The sequence below is a fragment of the Hyaena hyaena genome, unplaced genomic scaffold (assembly GCF_003009895.1).
Source record: "Hyaena hyaena isolate Hyena2069 unplaced genomic scaffold, ASM300989v1 scaffold_82, whole genome shotgun sequence".
Lineage (NCBI taxonomy): Eukaryota > Metazoa > Chordata > Mammalia > Carnivora > Hyaenidae > Hyaena > Hyaena hyaena.
Window position 1 is genome coordinate 1,416,182 of NW_024080713.1, and position 13,963 is coordinate 1,430,144.

At 39.4% G+C, this 13,963-nt stretch overlaps 1 protein-coding gene across 1 annotated transcript in view; it reads left to right on the top strand.

Annotated features, from left to right (window-relative positions):
• Nucleotides 1-13,759, top strand: part of TTC26 (tetratricopeptide repeat domain 26) — a 48,843-nt gene extending 35,084 nt beyond the window's left edge. The window contains exons 14-18 of the mRNA XM_039234071.1: nucleotides 198-281; nucleotides 1,949-2,018; nucleotides 4,101-4,207; nucleotides 9,977-10,110; nucleotides 11,511-13,759. Coding sequence (XP_039090002.1) covers nucleotides 198-281; nucleotides 1,949-2,018; nucleotides 4,101-4,207; nucleotides 9,977-10,110; nucleotides 11,511-11,622 — 507 coding nt within the window. The 3' untranslated portion in view covers nucleotides 11,623-13,759. The remainder of the gene's footprint in view (nucleotides 1-197; nucleotides 282-1,948; nucleotides 2,019-4,100; nucleotides 4,208-9,976; nucleotides 10,111-11,510) is intronic.
• The last annotated feature ends 204 nt before the right edge of the window (nucleotides 13,760-13,963 follow it).

The following is a 13,963-nucleotide window of genomic DNA, read 5'->3' on the forward strand; positions in this document are numbered from 1 at the left end:
TAGATGAGTTTGTATACAGACTACTAAATATAATGTGTCGGAGGTAAGACACTCTGAGAGATGGCCCTTTTACAATGGTGACATTGGTGGTATCAGCTCATGCCTTAAAATGATCTTTGAGTTTATCTGGTATAACTGATGTTTGTATATTTTGTATGTTAATACTCAATGTGTCCTATTCTTGGGATGTTTTTCAGAGTTACTTCTACAATGATGACATCTTTAACTTTAATTATGCCCAAGCCAAAGCTGCAACAGGCAATACCAGCGAGGGCGAAGAGGTGGGTACCTGCTCTTGATGCATTAGAATGATTCTATTTATAGACATTGTTAATCTTTAACTTTTTGAGGAACCCACACTGTTTTCCAGAGTGAAATAAAACAGATGAACGTAGAGGAAAGAAAAAAAAAAAGAGAAGTAAACCGTAAAACAGACTCTTAACCATAGACCACAACCTGAGGGCTGCTGGAGGGGTGGTGGGCAGGGATGGGCTAAATGCCAGGTGGGTACTAAGGAGGGCACGTGGTAAGCACTGGGTGTTGGATGGAAGTGATGAATCACTAAATTCTACATCCGAAACAATTATTACATGATATGTTAACTCTCTGGAATTTAAGTAAAAACTTGAAAATAAATGATAAAAGTAAAAACATAGTTACCTTTTTGTCCCTGAAATAAAATGTTCAAGGGCAAGGGGTTAAGAAAAGTTCTTTTGTTCTTAGGTTATATTAAAAAGTAAGATGTGAATAGGCACAGATTTTATAACTATATTACTATTTTCCCTTTTTTTGGTAAAGTGTATGAAAGCATAATATACACTGAGAAAAGTATACAAATCAAAGTATACAGCTTGATAAATTTTTAAAGTGAACATACCCAGAAAATCAGTACTCAGATCATGAAACAGTATTACCCTGGCCCCATAGAAATCTCTTCCATCTACTTGTTTGAGTCCGTCTCTTTCCCCCAAGGCTAACCACTATTTTGACTTCAAACTTTATAGACTAATTTGTGTGAGTCATTCAAAGCACTTCAGTTGAATTATTCAATTTAATTTTGTTATTATTTAGCAAATTGTTCCACTTATTCTTATTCAAATTCTAATTATTTCCTAACTTCCATTATGAGGTCTTCTTTGTGAAAAATTTTTAAATGTTTTTATTTATTTTTGAGAGAGAGAGAAAGACAGAGCATGAGCGGGGTAGGGGCAGAGAGAGGGAGACACAGAATCCGAAGCAGGCTCCAGGTTCTGAGCTGTCAGCACAGACCCCAATGTGGGGGCTCAAACTCACAAACCATGAGATCATGACCTAAGCCGAAGTCACATGCTGAACTGACTGAGCCACCCAGGTGCCCCTTCTCTGTGAAATTTTATTTAAATGTGTTTCATGATTTTAAGATATGTGTATTATCTTTCCCAGGCTTTTTATTTTGATTTCTAACTTCATTGTATTGTGATCATCCATTGTGGTCTGTATGACACCAGTCCTTCAAACTTCGTTGAGACTTGTTTTACTACCCAGTAATATGGTCATGTGTTCTTAAACCAATATGTATTATGCAATTGTTAATTATTCTGTTCAAATCTCATATATCCTTACCAACCTTTTCCCAGCCTGTGAGATCAGTAACTGAAAGAAGCGTGTCAACATCACCCCAGTTTTGTCCTTTACTTTTCTTTTTTTTTTCTTTTTAATATTTTTATTTATTTCTAGGAGAGAGAGAGAGAGACAGCGTGAGCAGGGGAGGGTCAGAGAGAGAGGGAGACACAGACTATGAAATAGGCTCCAGGCTCTGAGCTGTCCTTTACTTTTCCCAACAGCCTGTGTAGCGTTTGATCATCTGTAAGGCTAACTAAGTATTAACCTAAGGCAAACCAAACCCATATAGGTACTTTTATTGCAAAAATATCTTCATGTTTATTCCTTTTCTTCCCTCTTCTTGCAGGTTTTCCTTTTAATCCAAAGTGAGAAGATGAAAAATGATTACGTTTACCTCAGTTGGCTAGCTCGGTGCTGTGAGTCTTCATTTGTTTTTTATTTTTATTTATTTTTAATTTTTTAACGTTTTTATTATTGAGAGACAGAGAGAGACAGAGCATGAGTGAGGGAGAGGCAGAGAAAGGGGGAGACACAGAATCTGAAGGAAGCTCCAGGCTCTGAGCTGTCAGCACAGAGCCCAGTGCGGGGCTCAAACTCACAAACCGTGAGATCACGACCTGAGCTGAAGACAGTCACTTAACTAGCTGAGCCACCCAGGCGCCCCTGTGAGTCTTCTTTTAAATGTTACAGAGGAATTCTGTTTGTCTTCTCTGTTGCATAATCTTTTGGATGGAAATTATATTCATTATTTATTTATTTATTTATTTTATATATTCATTTTAAAGTTTATTTATTTATTTTGAGAGAGAAGAAGAGCACAAGCAGGAGAAGGATGGCGGGGGGCGGGGGGGGGCGGAGAATCCCAGTCAGGGTCCATGCTGTCAGTGCAGAGGCTAATCCAGGAGATCATGACCATGAGATCATGACCTGAGCCAGAATCAAGAGTTGGATGCTCAACCGAGTGAGCTACCCAGGTGCCCCTTGTTTTATTTTTTTATTGTAAAGAGAGAGAGAGCAGGGGAGAGGAGTAGATGGAAAGAGAGAATCCCAAACAGGCTTTGTGCCCAGCATAGAGCCCAACATAGAGCTCAATTCCATGACCCCAGGGTCATGACCTGAGCTGAAATCAAGAGTTAGGTGCTTGGGGCACCTGGGTGGCTCAGTCGGTTAAGCGTCTGACTTTGGTTCAGGTCATAATCTCACAGTTCATGAGTCTGAGCCCCACATTGGACTCTGTGCTGGCAGCTCACAGCCTGGAGACTACTTCGGATTCTGTATCTCCCTCTCTCTCTCTCTGACCCTCCCCTGCACACGCTGCCTCTCTCTCTCTCTCAGGAAAAACTAACAAACAAACAAACATTAAAAAAGAATCAGGTGCTTAACCAACTGAGCCACCCAGGCACCCCTACAGTAAACATTTCTAATTTTGTTTTGTAGAATGAGTAAACCCTGAAACTAAGCATCATTAATGCTACTTAGTAAGGGTGGCCATGTACGTGTATTACATACCTTTCCCCCGTAGTTGGTTCTACCATACAACGTTGACCTAGCATGAATAGTCCTGAAAGGTGCCAAGTTCTTCCCTCAGCCCTGTTCAAGTTTCCGAATCTCAGCTTACAGTGTTCTGTGTTAAATATGCTCATTTTACCTTTTCATTATGATGAAGGCCTGAAAAGTGGTAAAATGTCGGAAACATATTTTTTAATGTTTTTAAAAAGTTTATTTATTTTGAGAGGGTGTACATGTGGGTGAGCTGGGGAGGGGCAGAGAGAAAGGGAGAGAAAGAATCCAAAGCGGGCTCCGTGCCTACAGCAAGGGCTCAATCCCACAAACCATAATTTTTTTTTAATATTGTATAGCCTACAACTTTGTCCATCTGTCTCCCCTCTTCATTATCTTTTCTTGCTCCTTTTTTTCACTTGGATTTAAAATGTTCACAGTTTTTGAAGTCAAGAGAAAATTTCAGTAATCATATATTTTGAGGCTGAAACTGTATGAGTAGGATTTAATGAATGATATGTGACTTTTAAGTAGATGAGCAAAGTGGGAACTACTGGAAATCAACCCAATCTAAAAAGACATAATTATGTGAATCCTGACTTAAATATTTTATGTATGATAGAGTTCTGATGGAGAACCAGCTTAATGATAACCTTGTAAGCTTTCTGCATAAGGGCTGTTTACCATTTCTTTGTCTGTTTGGAACATAGAACCAAAGCCAAAGAGTAACAAGATGCAGAATTATATTTCCTGCACGTTTAAAAGGCAAAACTGTGGGGCACCTGGGTGACTCAGTCAGTTGAGTGTCCCAACTCATGATCTCAGGGTCATGGGATCAAGCCCCACATCAGGCTCTTTCTTGAGCATGGAGTCTGCTTAGGATTTTTTTTCTCTCTTTCTCTCTTTCCCCTGCTTGCACACTCTCTCTCTTTCTCTCTCAAATAAATAAATAAAGGCAAAAATCTTTTTTCTTTCTTTTTTTTTTTTTTTTTTAATAGATATAATGAATAAGAAACCAAGACTAGCCTGGGAACTGTATCTCAAGATGGAAACTTCTGGCGAGTCCTTTAGCCTCTTACAGCTCATTGCTAATGATTGCTACAAGGTGAGTCCGAGTGAGACCTAAAGGGAAAGCTGCAGGTCAGTCACGCAGTCCTACACTGACCAAATATTAGGGAAGGGCGTCCTAGAGATTAAATGGCCATTGGTGAAAAGACCCACATGGTGATATCAGAAATGTCATCCCTGGGGCGCCTGGCTGGCTCAGTCAGAGGAGCATGCAACTCTTGATCTCAGGGTTGTGAGTTCAAGGCCCATATTGGGTGTAGAGAAAACTTAAAAATAAAATCTTAAAAAAGGAAAGAAAAGAAAAGAAATATCATGCCTTTTATGAACATATGAATTCAGAGATAGCATTTCACAGTTTTATATACATATCAAGTATGTATGCATATAAATGAAATATGAAATAATGTATATGAAACAATGATTTAGAGAGGTTGTCTTAGATTTCTAAAGACTCTGAATCTTTAGCTATCATCCAGGCAGATATGTTCATGTGGTAGTTGGAAACTTGGTTCTGAGGCTCCGGAAAAATGTCTTCTGACATATAGAGACATAGATTTGGAGAAATCAGCCCCATTTCAATAGTAATTGAAGCCTTGATAAACAGGATTACTAGGTAAGGAAGTAAATTGAGAAGAGTAGAGAGATGCAAACCAAACTGTAGGGAATACTTAGGGGCAAATAGTAGACTGGAGAGACAAAGGAACCAGAAAAAGAGAATAAAAAAGCAATCAGATTTTGTAAAAGACTAGGTATGTGTGTGTGTGTGTGTGTGCAAGGGAGGGCATGGGTGTGGGTGGGGAGTTGGAAAGGCAGGGAGAAGGAGGGAGGACTTTGGAGTCCTATCCTATAGATTAGAAGCTTTTTAACAAATTAGCCTCACATTCTGGAAATTCCTATTGGGGAATATTTGAGTGAGAAGAGTCTAGTGTTAAATCAATAATAGCTAATTTCAAAATGAATCATTACAAAAATAAAGCGAATCACCACCAATGGAAAAGGTTTTAAAACCTAGGAAACTTGAGGGGTACCTGGGTGGCTCAGTTGGTTAAGTATCCAACTTCAGCTCAGGTCATGATCTCACAGTTCATGGGTTCGAGCCCTACGTCGGGCTCTGTGCTGACAGCTCAGAGTCTGGAACCTGTTTTGGATTCTATGTCTCCCTCTCTCTCTGACCCTCCCCTGTTCACGCTACAGCAAGGGCTCAATCCCACAAACCATAATTTTTTTTAATATTATATAGCCTAAACCTTTTTCCATCTGTCTCCCCTCTCCATTATCTTTTCTTGCTCCTTTTTTTTCACTTGGATTTAAAATGTTCACAGAGTTTTTGAAGTCAAGAGAAAATTTCAGCAATCATATATTTTGAGGCTGAAACTGTATGAGTAGGATTTAATGAATGATATGTGACTTTTAAGTAGATGAGCAAAGTGGGAACTACTGTCTTTCTCTCTCTCTCTCTCTCTCTCTCAGAAATAAATAAAACATTAAAAAATAATAATAGGGGCGCCTGGGTGGCTTAGTCGGTTAAGCGTCCGACTTTGGCTCAGGTCATGATCTTGTGGTTCGTGGGTTCGAGGCCTGCGTCAGTCTCTGTGCTGACAGCTAGCTCAGAGTCTGTAGCCTGTTGCAGATTCTGTGTCTCCCTCTCTCTCTGACCCTCCCCTGCTCATGCTGTCTCTCTCTCTCTCTCTCAGAAATAAATAAAACATTAAAAAAAAGTAAAAAATAATAAAATAAAATAAAACCTAGGAAACTTGAAAATGTTTAACACAACTTAGTAGATGGCAATGACATTAAGTGAGTTAGGGGAGGCAGAGGGAAAGAAAGCATTCAGACAGGAATTTAGTTCAATTGTAGATGTATTAAATATGAAGTGTGTTTGGGGCTCCAAAAATTTCTTGCTTCAATTTTATCAAAAGCCAAGGGAGGAGCATGTCACGTCTGCAGCCTGATAGAACTGCATGAGACCTGAGAAAACACTAGTGGGTAGAGAAAAGAATGAGATTAGAAAGCAGACTCAGTGAGTGTAGACCACAGTCCAAGAAATTGATGCTGAGGATAAGGGGGAAATGTGATGCTAAATTAAAAGGAAAAGCAGGGTTAGGGACCTGAGGTGGGGGAGTATTTTTTAGGTGGAGGGAGAGGTTTTTGTTTTGTTTTGTTTTTAGAGTAGGGAGTAAGAGTATCCTTAGGCAGAGGAGCTGTTGAACAGGGAGGTTAGAGAGATTCAAGAGAATGGGAACATTTCTGATGGAAGAAAGCCCTAAAGGAGATAAGAGGAAGATGGGGCTAAAATCAAAGAAGATAATGACCTTGAAAAACAGTTCAGTCTTACCTACTATCTTAGTGCTCCCATGACCACCCACTAGTTGGGAAGTCACTGAAAGGGTTTAGAGGACTCAAAGTTACACTCATGGCTAAGATTTACTACAATATAGAAAAAGCAGGAAAAAGATACATATAGGAGAAGACTGGAGAGGTCAAGCCCAGGCTTTTTTGTCTTCCCTCTGTGCTAATTGCACAATCTTGTCTTTCTCAAGCTCCAAACTACAGAGACATGTATGAGATGTCCTTGTCCAGGAAAAATAGAAAGGGTAGATGGGGAAAAAAATGGCAGAATTAAGTCCTCTAATATTAAAAGTAAATGGTCTAAATTAAAAGAGAATTAAAAGAGAGACATTGACAGAGTGGATAAGAAACCATGACCCAACTATATACTTTTTGCAAGAAACTCATTTTAAATATGATATAGGTAGGTTGAAAATAAAAGGACAGAAAAAATGTGTACCATGAATTAAGCAGTTTCTTTAACAAACAAGCACATGCTTACCGTATGACTCAGCAATCACACTCCTGGGCATTTATCTCAGAAACGAAACCTGTATCCATACATGTACCTATTCCCAATGTCAGTAACCGCTTTATTTGTAGTAACCCAAAACCGGAAATGCTCCAAGTGTCCTTCTGTAGCGAATGGTTAAACAAACCAGTTTGGCACGGACTGTTGCTTAGTAATAAACAGGAACAGTGATGACAGCCCCGACTCCCTTTCTTAATGTTTGACTGCTGACAACTTTTAAGCTTCACCCTTCCTTTTTCCCCTTGTGCCCCACATCTGGACACAATGATAAGAAATGCTAGACACTCTCGTTTCTGGTGCCATCAGGCGATTCAGACAACATGAGCCCCTCCTGGAGCCCAGGATGCTCATCCCACCCTGCCCCCAACCACAGTGAAAACCCAGCCAGTCTTCTTGCCTTGCTCTCTCTTGAAAGGCCTGCCCTACCCCTCCCAGAGATCTCAGTTATATACGTAAGAAATCTTTCCATGCTCTCTTGGTGTGTGTATGGCATCATCCAAACCAAACTTTGGGTGGAGGTGCCTCCTGCTTTTTCAAGGTTATGTAATAGGAACAAACTAATGATACACACAGTAACTTGGATTTTTTTTTAATTGAAGTATAGTTGACACACAATGTTACATTAATTTCAGGTGTACAATTTAGTAATTCGACAACTCTGCATGTTATGCCGTGCTCACAAGTGCAGCTACTATCTGTCACCATGCAAAGCCATTATGAACCATTGACTGTATTCCCTATACTGTACCAGAATAACCTGAATTAATAAGGAATAAGAAGGACATTATGCTGAGTGAAAAGAGTCAATCTCAAAGAGTCCCATACTGCTTGATTTCATATACATAACATTCATGAAATGAAAAGGATAGAGATGTAGAACAAATTAGTGATTGCTGGGGGTCAAGGATGATGAACAGGGAGAGGAGTGTGTATGACTATAAAGGGGTAGCACAGCTTTGTGATGATAGAATAGTTCTGTATCTTGATAGTTACGTGAATCTGCACATTTGATGAAATGACAGAACTATACAGACATTATAGCAATGTCAATTTCCTTGTTTTAGATACTGTGATATTGCACTATAGTAAGCTCTAACTGGGGGATTTGGGTGAAAGGTACATGGGACCAAAAAAAAAAAAAAAACCCTGAAGTTTTGGAGTGCCTGGCTGGCTCAGTTGGTAAAGCACGTGACTCTTGCTTTGGGGGTGTGAGTTTGAGCCCTACGTTGGGTGTAGAGATGACTTAAAAATAAAATCTCTTAAAAAAAAAAAGAGAAAGAAAAGAAAAAGGTACATGGGACCTCTCTGTACTATCTCTGTTACATCCTATTAATCTAGAATTATTTCAAAATAAGTATTTTTTAAAAAATCAACCAATTAGAGCTATATCCAGTATATAGGAGCATCTTAACATATGTAAGACACAAAATATTTATGGTATTCATAAAGATAAAGTTTTGGGGCACCTGGGTGGCTCGGGTGGTTAAGCGTCCGACTTCGGCTCAGGTCATGATCTCACGGTTCGTGGGTTCAAGCCCTGCGTCAGGCTTTGTGCTGACAGCTCAGAGCCTGGAGCCTGTTTCAGATTCTGTATCTCCCTCTCTGACCCTCCCCTGCTCACCCTGTCTCTCTCTCTCTCTCAGAAATAAATAAAAAACATTAAAAAAATTTTTTTAGAAAGATAAAGTTTTAAAAGGCGAAGTTTAATGATATTGTCTAAAGGTATATACAAGGCAATAAAACTATTTTAAAAAGTTAAAGAACTGATGACCATAAAAGTTGGAATAGTAGTTGCTTCTGGAGGGAAGGAGAGCATTGTAGTCTGGCAGTGATACAGAAAGAGCTAGACAGCTGTCAGTGCCTTGTTTCTTGACCTGAGCGGGGATTACACTTGTGTTCATGTTCTATGCATTAAATTGTACATTATTCTATATCTGTGTTATTTCACCAAAAATAATTTTCTGAAGAGAACATAGGAAGAAGGTATAACCTTGAAAAGGAATAAGAACACTTCCTTCTATGAAATGTACAGAAACAAGGAAAGGAGAGTTGAAAATACACATATAATTTGAACCAAAGGGAAGAAAGTTGTGTTTTCCCTGAAGGATAGAAAAATGCTAAGCTAAGAATGCAATAGAGATCTTAAGGAAATTACCAAAGGTTTAGAACAGCAGCTTACGGGAATGGAGAAGGAACTAACCGACACTGAGCAAGGAGGATTGCCCAGCAAGTTGAAGACTTCGACAAAATGGCAACATTATACATTTATGACTGCCAGTCAAGAAGACTCACCTAACCACAGTTTACTAGTATTCAGCATGCTCTACATGGCCGAGGAAATGTGTAGTATATTTGGGAACGAGATTTGTCAAAAATGAATGAAATGTTTAGAAGATTTGATGTTTAGAGTAGTAGTCAGTACCCATCTAGGCATTTTAAGAACTTAGGAACACGGTCAGGGAAAGTAACGTTTTCTTGGGTTGAACACGATCAAATTACTATAAAATGAATGATAATAATCACCTACAGAATGTATTGTGGAAACCTGAAAGTGTGGAACCTGCTTGGGATTCTCTCTCTCTCCCTCCTTCTCTGTCTCTGCCCCTTCCCCACTTGTGTCTCTCTCAAAATAAGTAAATAAACTTTAAAAAAAAGATTACACTAAGCAGAAATGACAGATGCGTTGACTATCGTATAACTTGACTATATGTAGGAAAAATGTTATATTGTTGAAAACTGATATAACTTGAACCATGTACTCAACTTCTGATTTTCCTTCTTTAGTTTTAGTAAGGAATTGAAATTTATCTAATTTGCTAGCTGAAAATATTATCACTAACCGTACATTTTTTTAACATAGTTCTGTTTCATGCTGTCTTTACGTTTTGTTTCATTCGGTGCAATCTTCTGAATACAAGTATTATCACAATACTTTCTTTTAATCAGATGGGCCAGTTCTACTATTCTGCCAAGGCATTTGATGTCTTAGAGAGGCTGGATCCTAACCCTGAATATTGGGAAGGCAAGAGGGGTGCCTGTGTGGGCATTTTCCAGATGATCTTAGCTGGACGAGAACCCAAGTAAGTAATCCGACAAGAGACACCGCCTCTATTCTTTTGGGGTTTGTAAAGAAAAAGAATTATTTTCTTGTATTACATCTTCTGAAAACCCAAAACTATAATGATGTTTTATGATGAATAGAAGATTAAAGTTGTTTTAGATGTCTATCTGATGTTTTCACTCCAGTAACTTTTTATGTTCTAAATCATTTGTACTGGGGACATGAGTATACTAGAGCTTTCAAAAGGAAGAGCAAGATACATATTTGGCTCCAAATGAATTGTCATTTTTATTTTTTAAAAAAGTCTCTTTTCCTTTCTTCTATTGGCTTTTTCTTGTGCTTTACATTGGGCTTCAAAGATATAGGAATTGGGGCGCCTGGGTGGCTCAGTCGGTTGAGTGTCTGACTTTGGATCAGGTCATGATCTCGTGGTTTGTGAGTTCAAGCCCCGCCTCGGGCTCTGTGCTGACTGCTCAGGGCCTGGAGCCTGCTTCGGATTCTGTGTCTCCTTCTCTCTCTGCCCTTCCCCTGCTCACATTCTGTCTCTGTCTCTCTCAAGAATAAATAAACATCTTAAAAATTAAATATATAAACAAACAGACAAACATTACAAATAAAATCTTTGGGATGAGCATTGGGTATTGTATGTAAGAGATGAATCACTGGGTTCTACTCCTGAAGCCAAGACTACACTGTATGTTGACTAACTTGAAAATAAAATAAATAAATTAAAATAAAATAAAATCTTAAAAAAAGAGAGAGAAAGAGATCTTGGACTCAGAGAAGCAACATGTTCGTATGGAGCTAGAATTTGAACCCAATTCTTTGAACCCATCCCTCTTTCTACTAGGTCATACAGAGTAGGCATAGAAATAGAAATATATCATGTTAGGCCAGAAAGATTAATAGCATGAGTATAGATAATATAAGTAAACAGGAAAACTTGGGTTGGTGAGAAGGCTTTCATAGAATTTCCGTTTTGCTATGCCGTCATAAAAATAAAAGGCTCAGGAGTGCCCGGGTGACTCAGTCAGTTAAGCATCTAGCTCTTGATTTTGGCTCAGGTCATGATCTCGTGGTTTGTGGAATCGAGCCCCACGTTGGGCTGTTTGTGCTGACAGTGCAAAGCCTCCTTGGGATTCTCTCTCTCTCCTTTCTCTTTGCCCCTCCCCTGCTCACATGCATTCTGTCTTGCTCTCTCTCTCCCTCCCTCCCTCTATCTCCCTTCCTCCGTCCCTCAAAATAAATAATGAGACATTAAAAAAATGGAAAGCTTGGAAGTCCATAACTGGTTTGTGAATACATGGTGAAATAGCCTGTTACCAAAAATGCCTTACTGGAAGTAGTAAGGAACAAGTACAAGTTGATTATATCTGTTAATCTATTGAAATGCTTTGTCTCTTCAAATCTTTTCCCCAGAGAGACCCTTCGAGAAGTACTCCACTTACTGAGAAGCACAGGGAATACCCAAGTGGAGTACATCATCCGGATCATGAAGAAATGGGCCAAAGAAAACAGAGTGCCTATCTAAAATAGCACCAGAGGCCTAACCGGTCACCACTTTGATCTAAAATTGGAAATCATTCTCCTCAAGTTTAATGTAAGATGCAGGGCTCTATTTTTTGACATTTCCTTCCTTGCTCTTTGAGCCTCAAGGTCAGTGACTAACTTGCTTAGACCTACCTTCCTGGCTGAACCAAGCGCCACGGTCCGTGCTATGGCCCTGTGTGTGATCCGACTAGCAATAAGACTTTGGACTTGTCTGGTGCCTTTCTTCCTAAAATTCTCAGAGAATTCTTACATAATTTACTGACTTTAAGGAGAATGGCATTATTTTTTTAATGTTAGCATTCGGTGGCATTTTCCCCTAGCTGCAATAACAGACGCCTTTCATGCCCAAGAGCCATCATCATTCCGTCGTCATCTGTACATTATCCCATTTCCCTGCGGTGTCCCACAAAGAATTCGTCATGTGTTCTGGGTCTTAGGAGAGCAGAAGGTATAAAAAGTGGTATGATTCTAAGAGTGGCAGTAAGACTTTTATCAAACTGTCCAGTCATTAACAGATAATGGACTTCGGGGATTGCTCTTTCAGTAATTTTGGTGATAAGTAGCCTGTTATTTATCATCAAATAAACAGAAATATTGCAGCTGTTTAAAAGGTGCATACTATGAAAAAAGTCTCTGCGGTACATTTAAAGGGGTATTCAGGAAATAGTGTGCAAATCTCATCAGTCACTTCTCCGTTGTATTTTAGGGAACTAAACAGGTTAAGGTTCTTTTTCATATATTTTGCTGAATAAGCATCAGTTTTGAATGCAGGGCTACAAAGGTTATATATATGTAGTGTGGCCGTTTATTAATGTAATGATAATCAAGCATGAGTTGTGCAGAGCCCTTCAAGGGACCTCCTAATAGCTGGACCCTAAGTCGTATTCCAGCCTCATGTTTCTGAGCTCTTGTAACATAAACCTGTCATACAACTGGGCACTTTTAGACTCACAACTGATTTTCAGAAAATAGACATACATGTTTTTACCTAGCAGATTACCTTCGTTTCTACCCCATGTATCTTGTTTCTGTTAGTTTAAGGTGCCCAGCATTGCAGGTGTAGAAAGTGCAGAGCCATCCCTCCCTGGCCTGAAAACTGAAAGAATGTCCTAAGTCCTTGAAGCACTGCAGACAGCTTAGAGAATTCCCGCAGGCACCGCGTCGGTTGTCCCCTACACCCCCTGCACGCGCTGTGGCTGAGCCTTAAAGGAGGCGCCGGGGACACGCCAGAGAGCAGCGAGGGAGAGAAGAGCAGGGACTGCGGGTAGCCTTCGCCATCCGGACACTTGCAAGGAGTTCTTCCACTTCCCATCCTTTATCTCAGACCCAGATCTGATCAGTTCAGAGCACAAGTCAAACTAAACTGGCCCGAATAACTGCATTTTAGAAAACAAAATTATATCATTTTTCATATGCCAAAGCTTCTGTCTTCTCATGCTGTCATTTCTACTTTTTCAATAGTTGGTTCTCAGCATCTAAGGTACGTGGTGGATCAGACCTGAGCAGAACCCAGTAGGAGTTTTAGAATTGTCTTGTGATTCTTACTTAAGCTCGCTTAAAATGTTAGGAAACGTAGTAGTGGAAAAAGACAGATGGAGAGTCCTCACTGGCTTTTGGCAATGGAGTTGGTCTTCCAGTTAATTTCTGTTACTGTCACATCTCCTATACAAGATAAGCTTTTCCACTGATGGAGATTTACTTTTAAATGAGCTTTTGTTGAATTTAACGCTCTAGCTTCTCCCTGTCATTTTCCTGTCTTTGGGGGAAGTCAGATAATCCAAAAATAGCAATTCCTGGAATTTTAAACTGGTTTTTTAAAAGTTTTTACTCTATAGAATTTTGTGGCTCTATGCTTTGAGCCACAAAAGCATAAAGACTAGTTTTAAAGAGATACCATCCAGTTGTCATTAAGGATCCTTCTGGAATGTCTTGGCAGGGTCTCAGGATTGTAGAGTCCTGTTGCATGGCCGCTTCTCTTACATGTAATGATGATACAGGAGAGAAGGTGCAGGCTTAGGAATGTAGTGTCACGTGCACAGTTCAGAGCATCGGTGTACTATTTATAGGTGGTAGCAAATATTACTTGCAAATGGAAAAAAACTGTTAACTATTTTTGTACATCAAAAGAATTATATTCTACTGTAATATATTCAAATTAAAGTTTATTATTTGTTATTATGGTATTCTGTTGAGTGTGGCGAATCCAGGTCCTGTGTGTGCCATGTGCCGACTCTCCTTTCCTGACCCCAGAGTAGAGGGGAAGAAACAAGTTTGGGGCTCCACAATGAACTCTTTATGAGAAAGGAAAGTAGATATTTCTT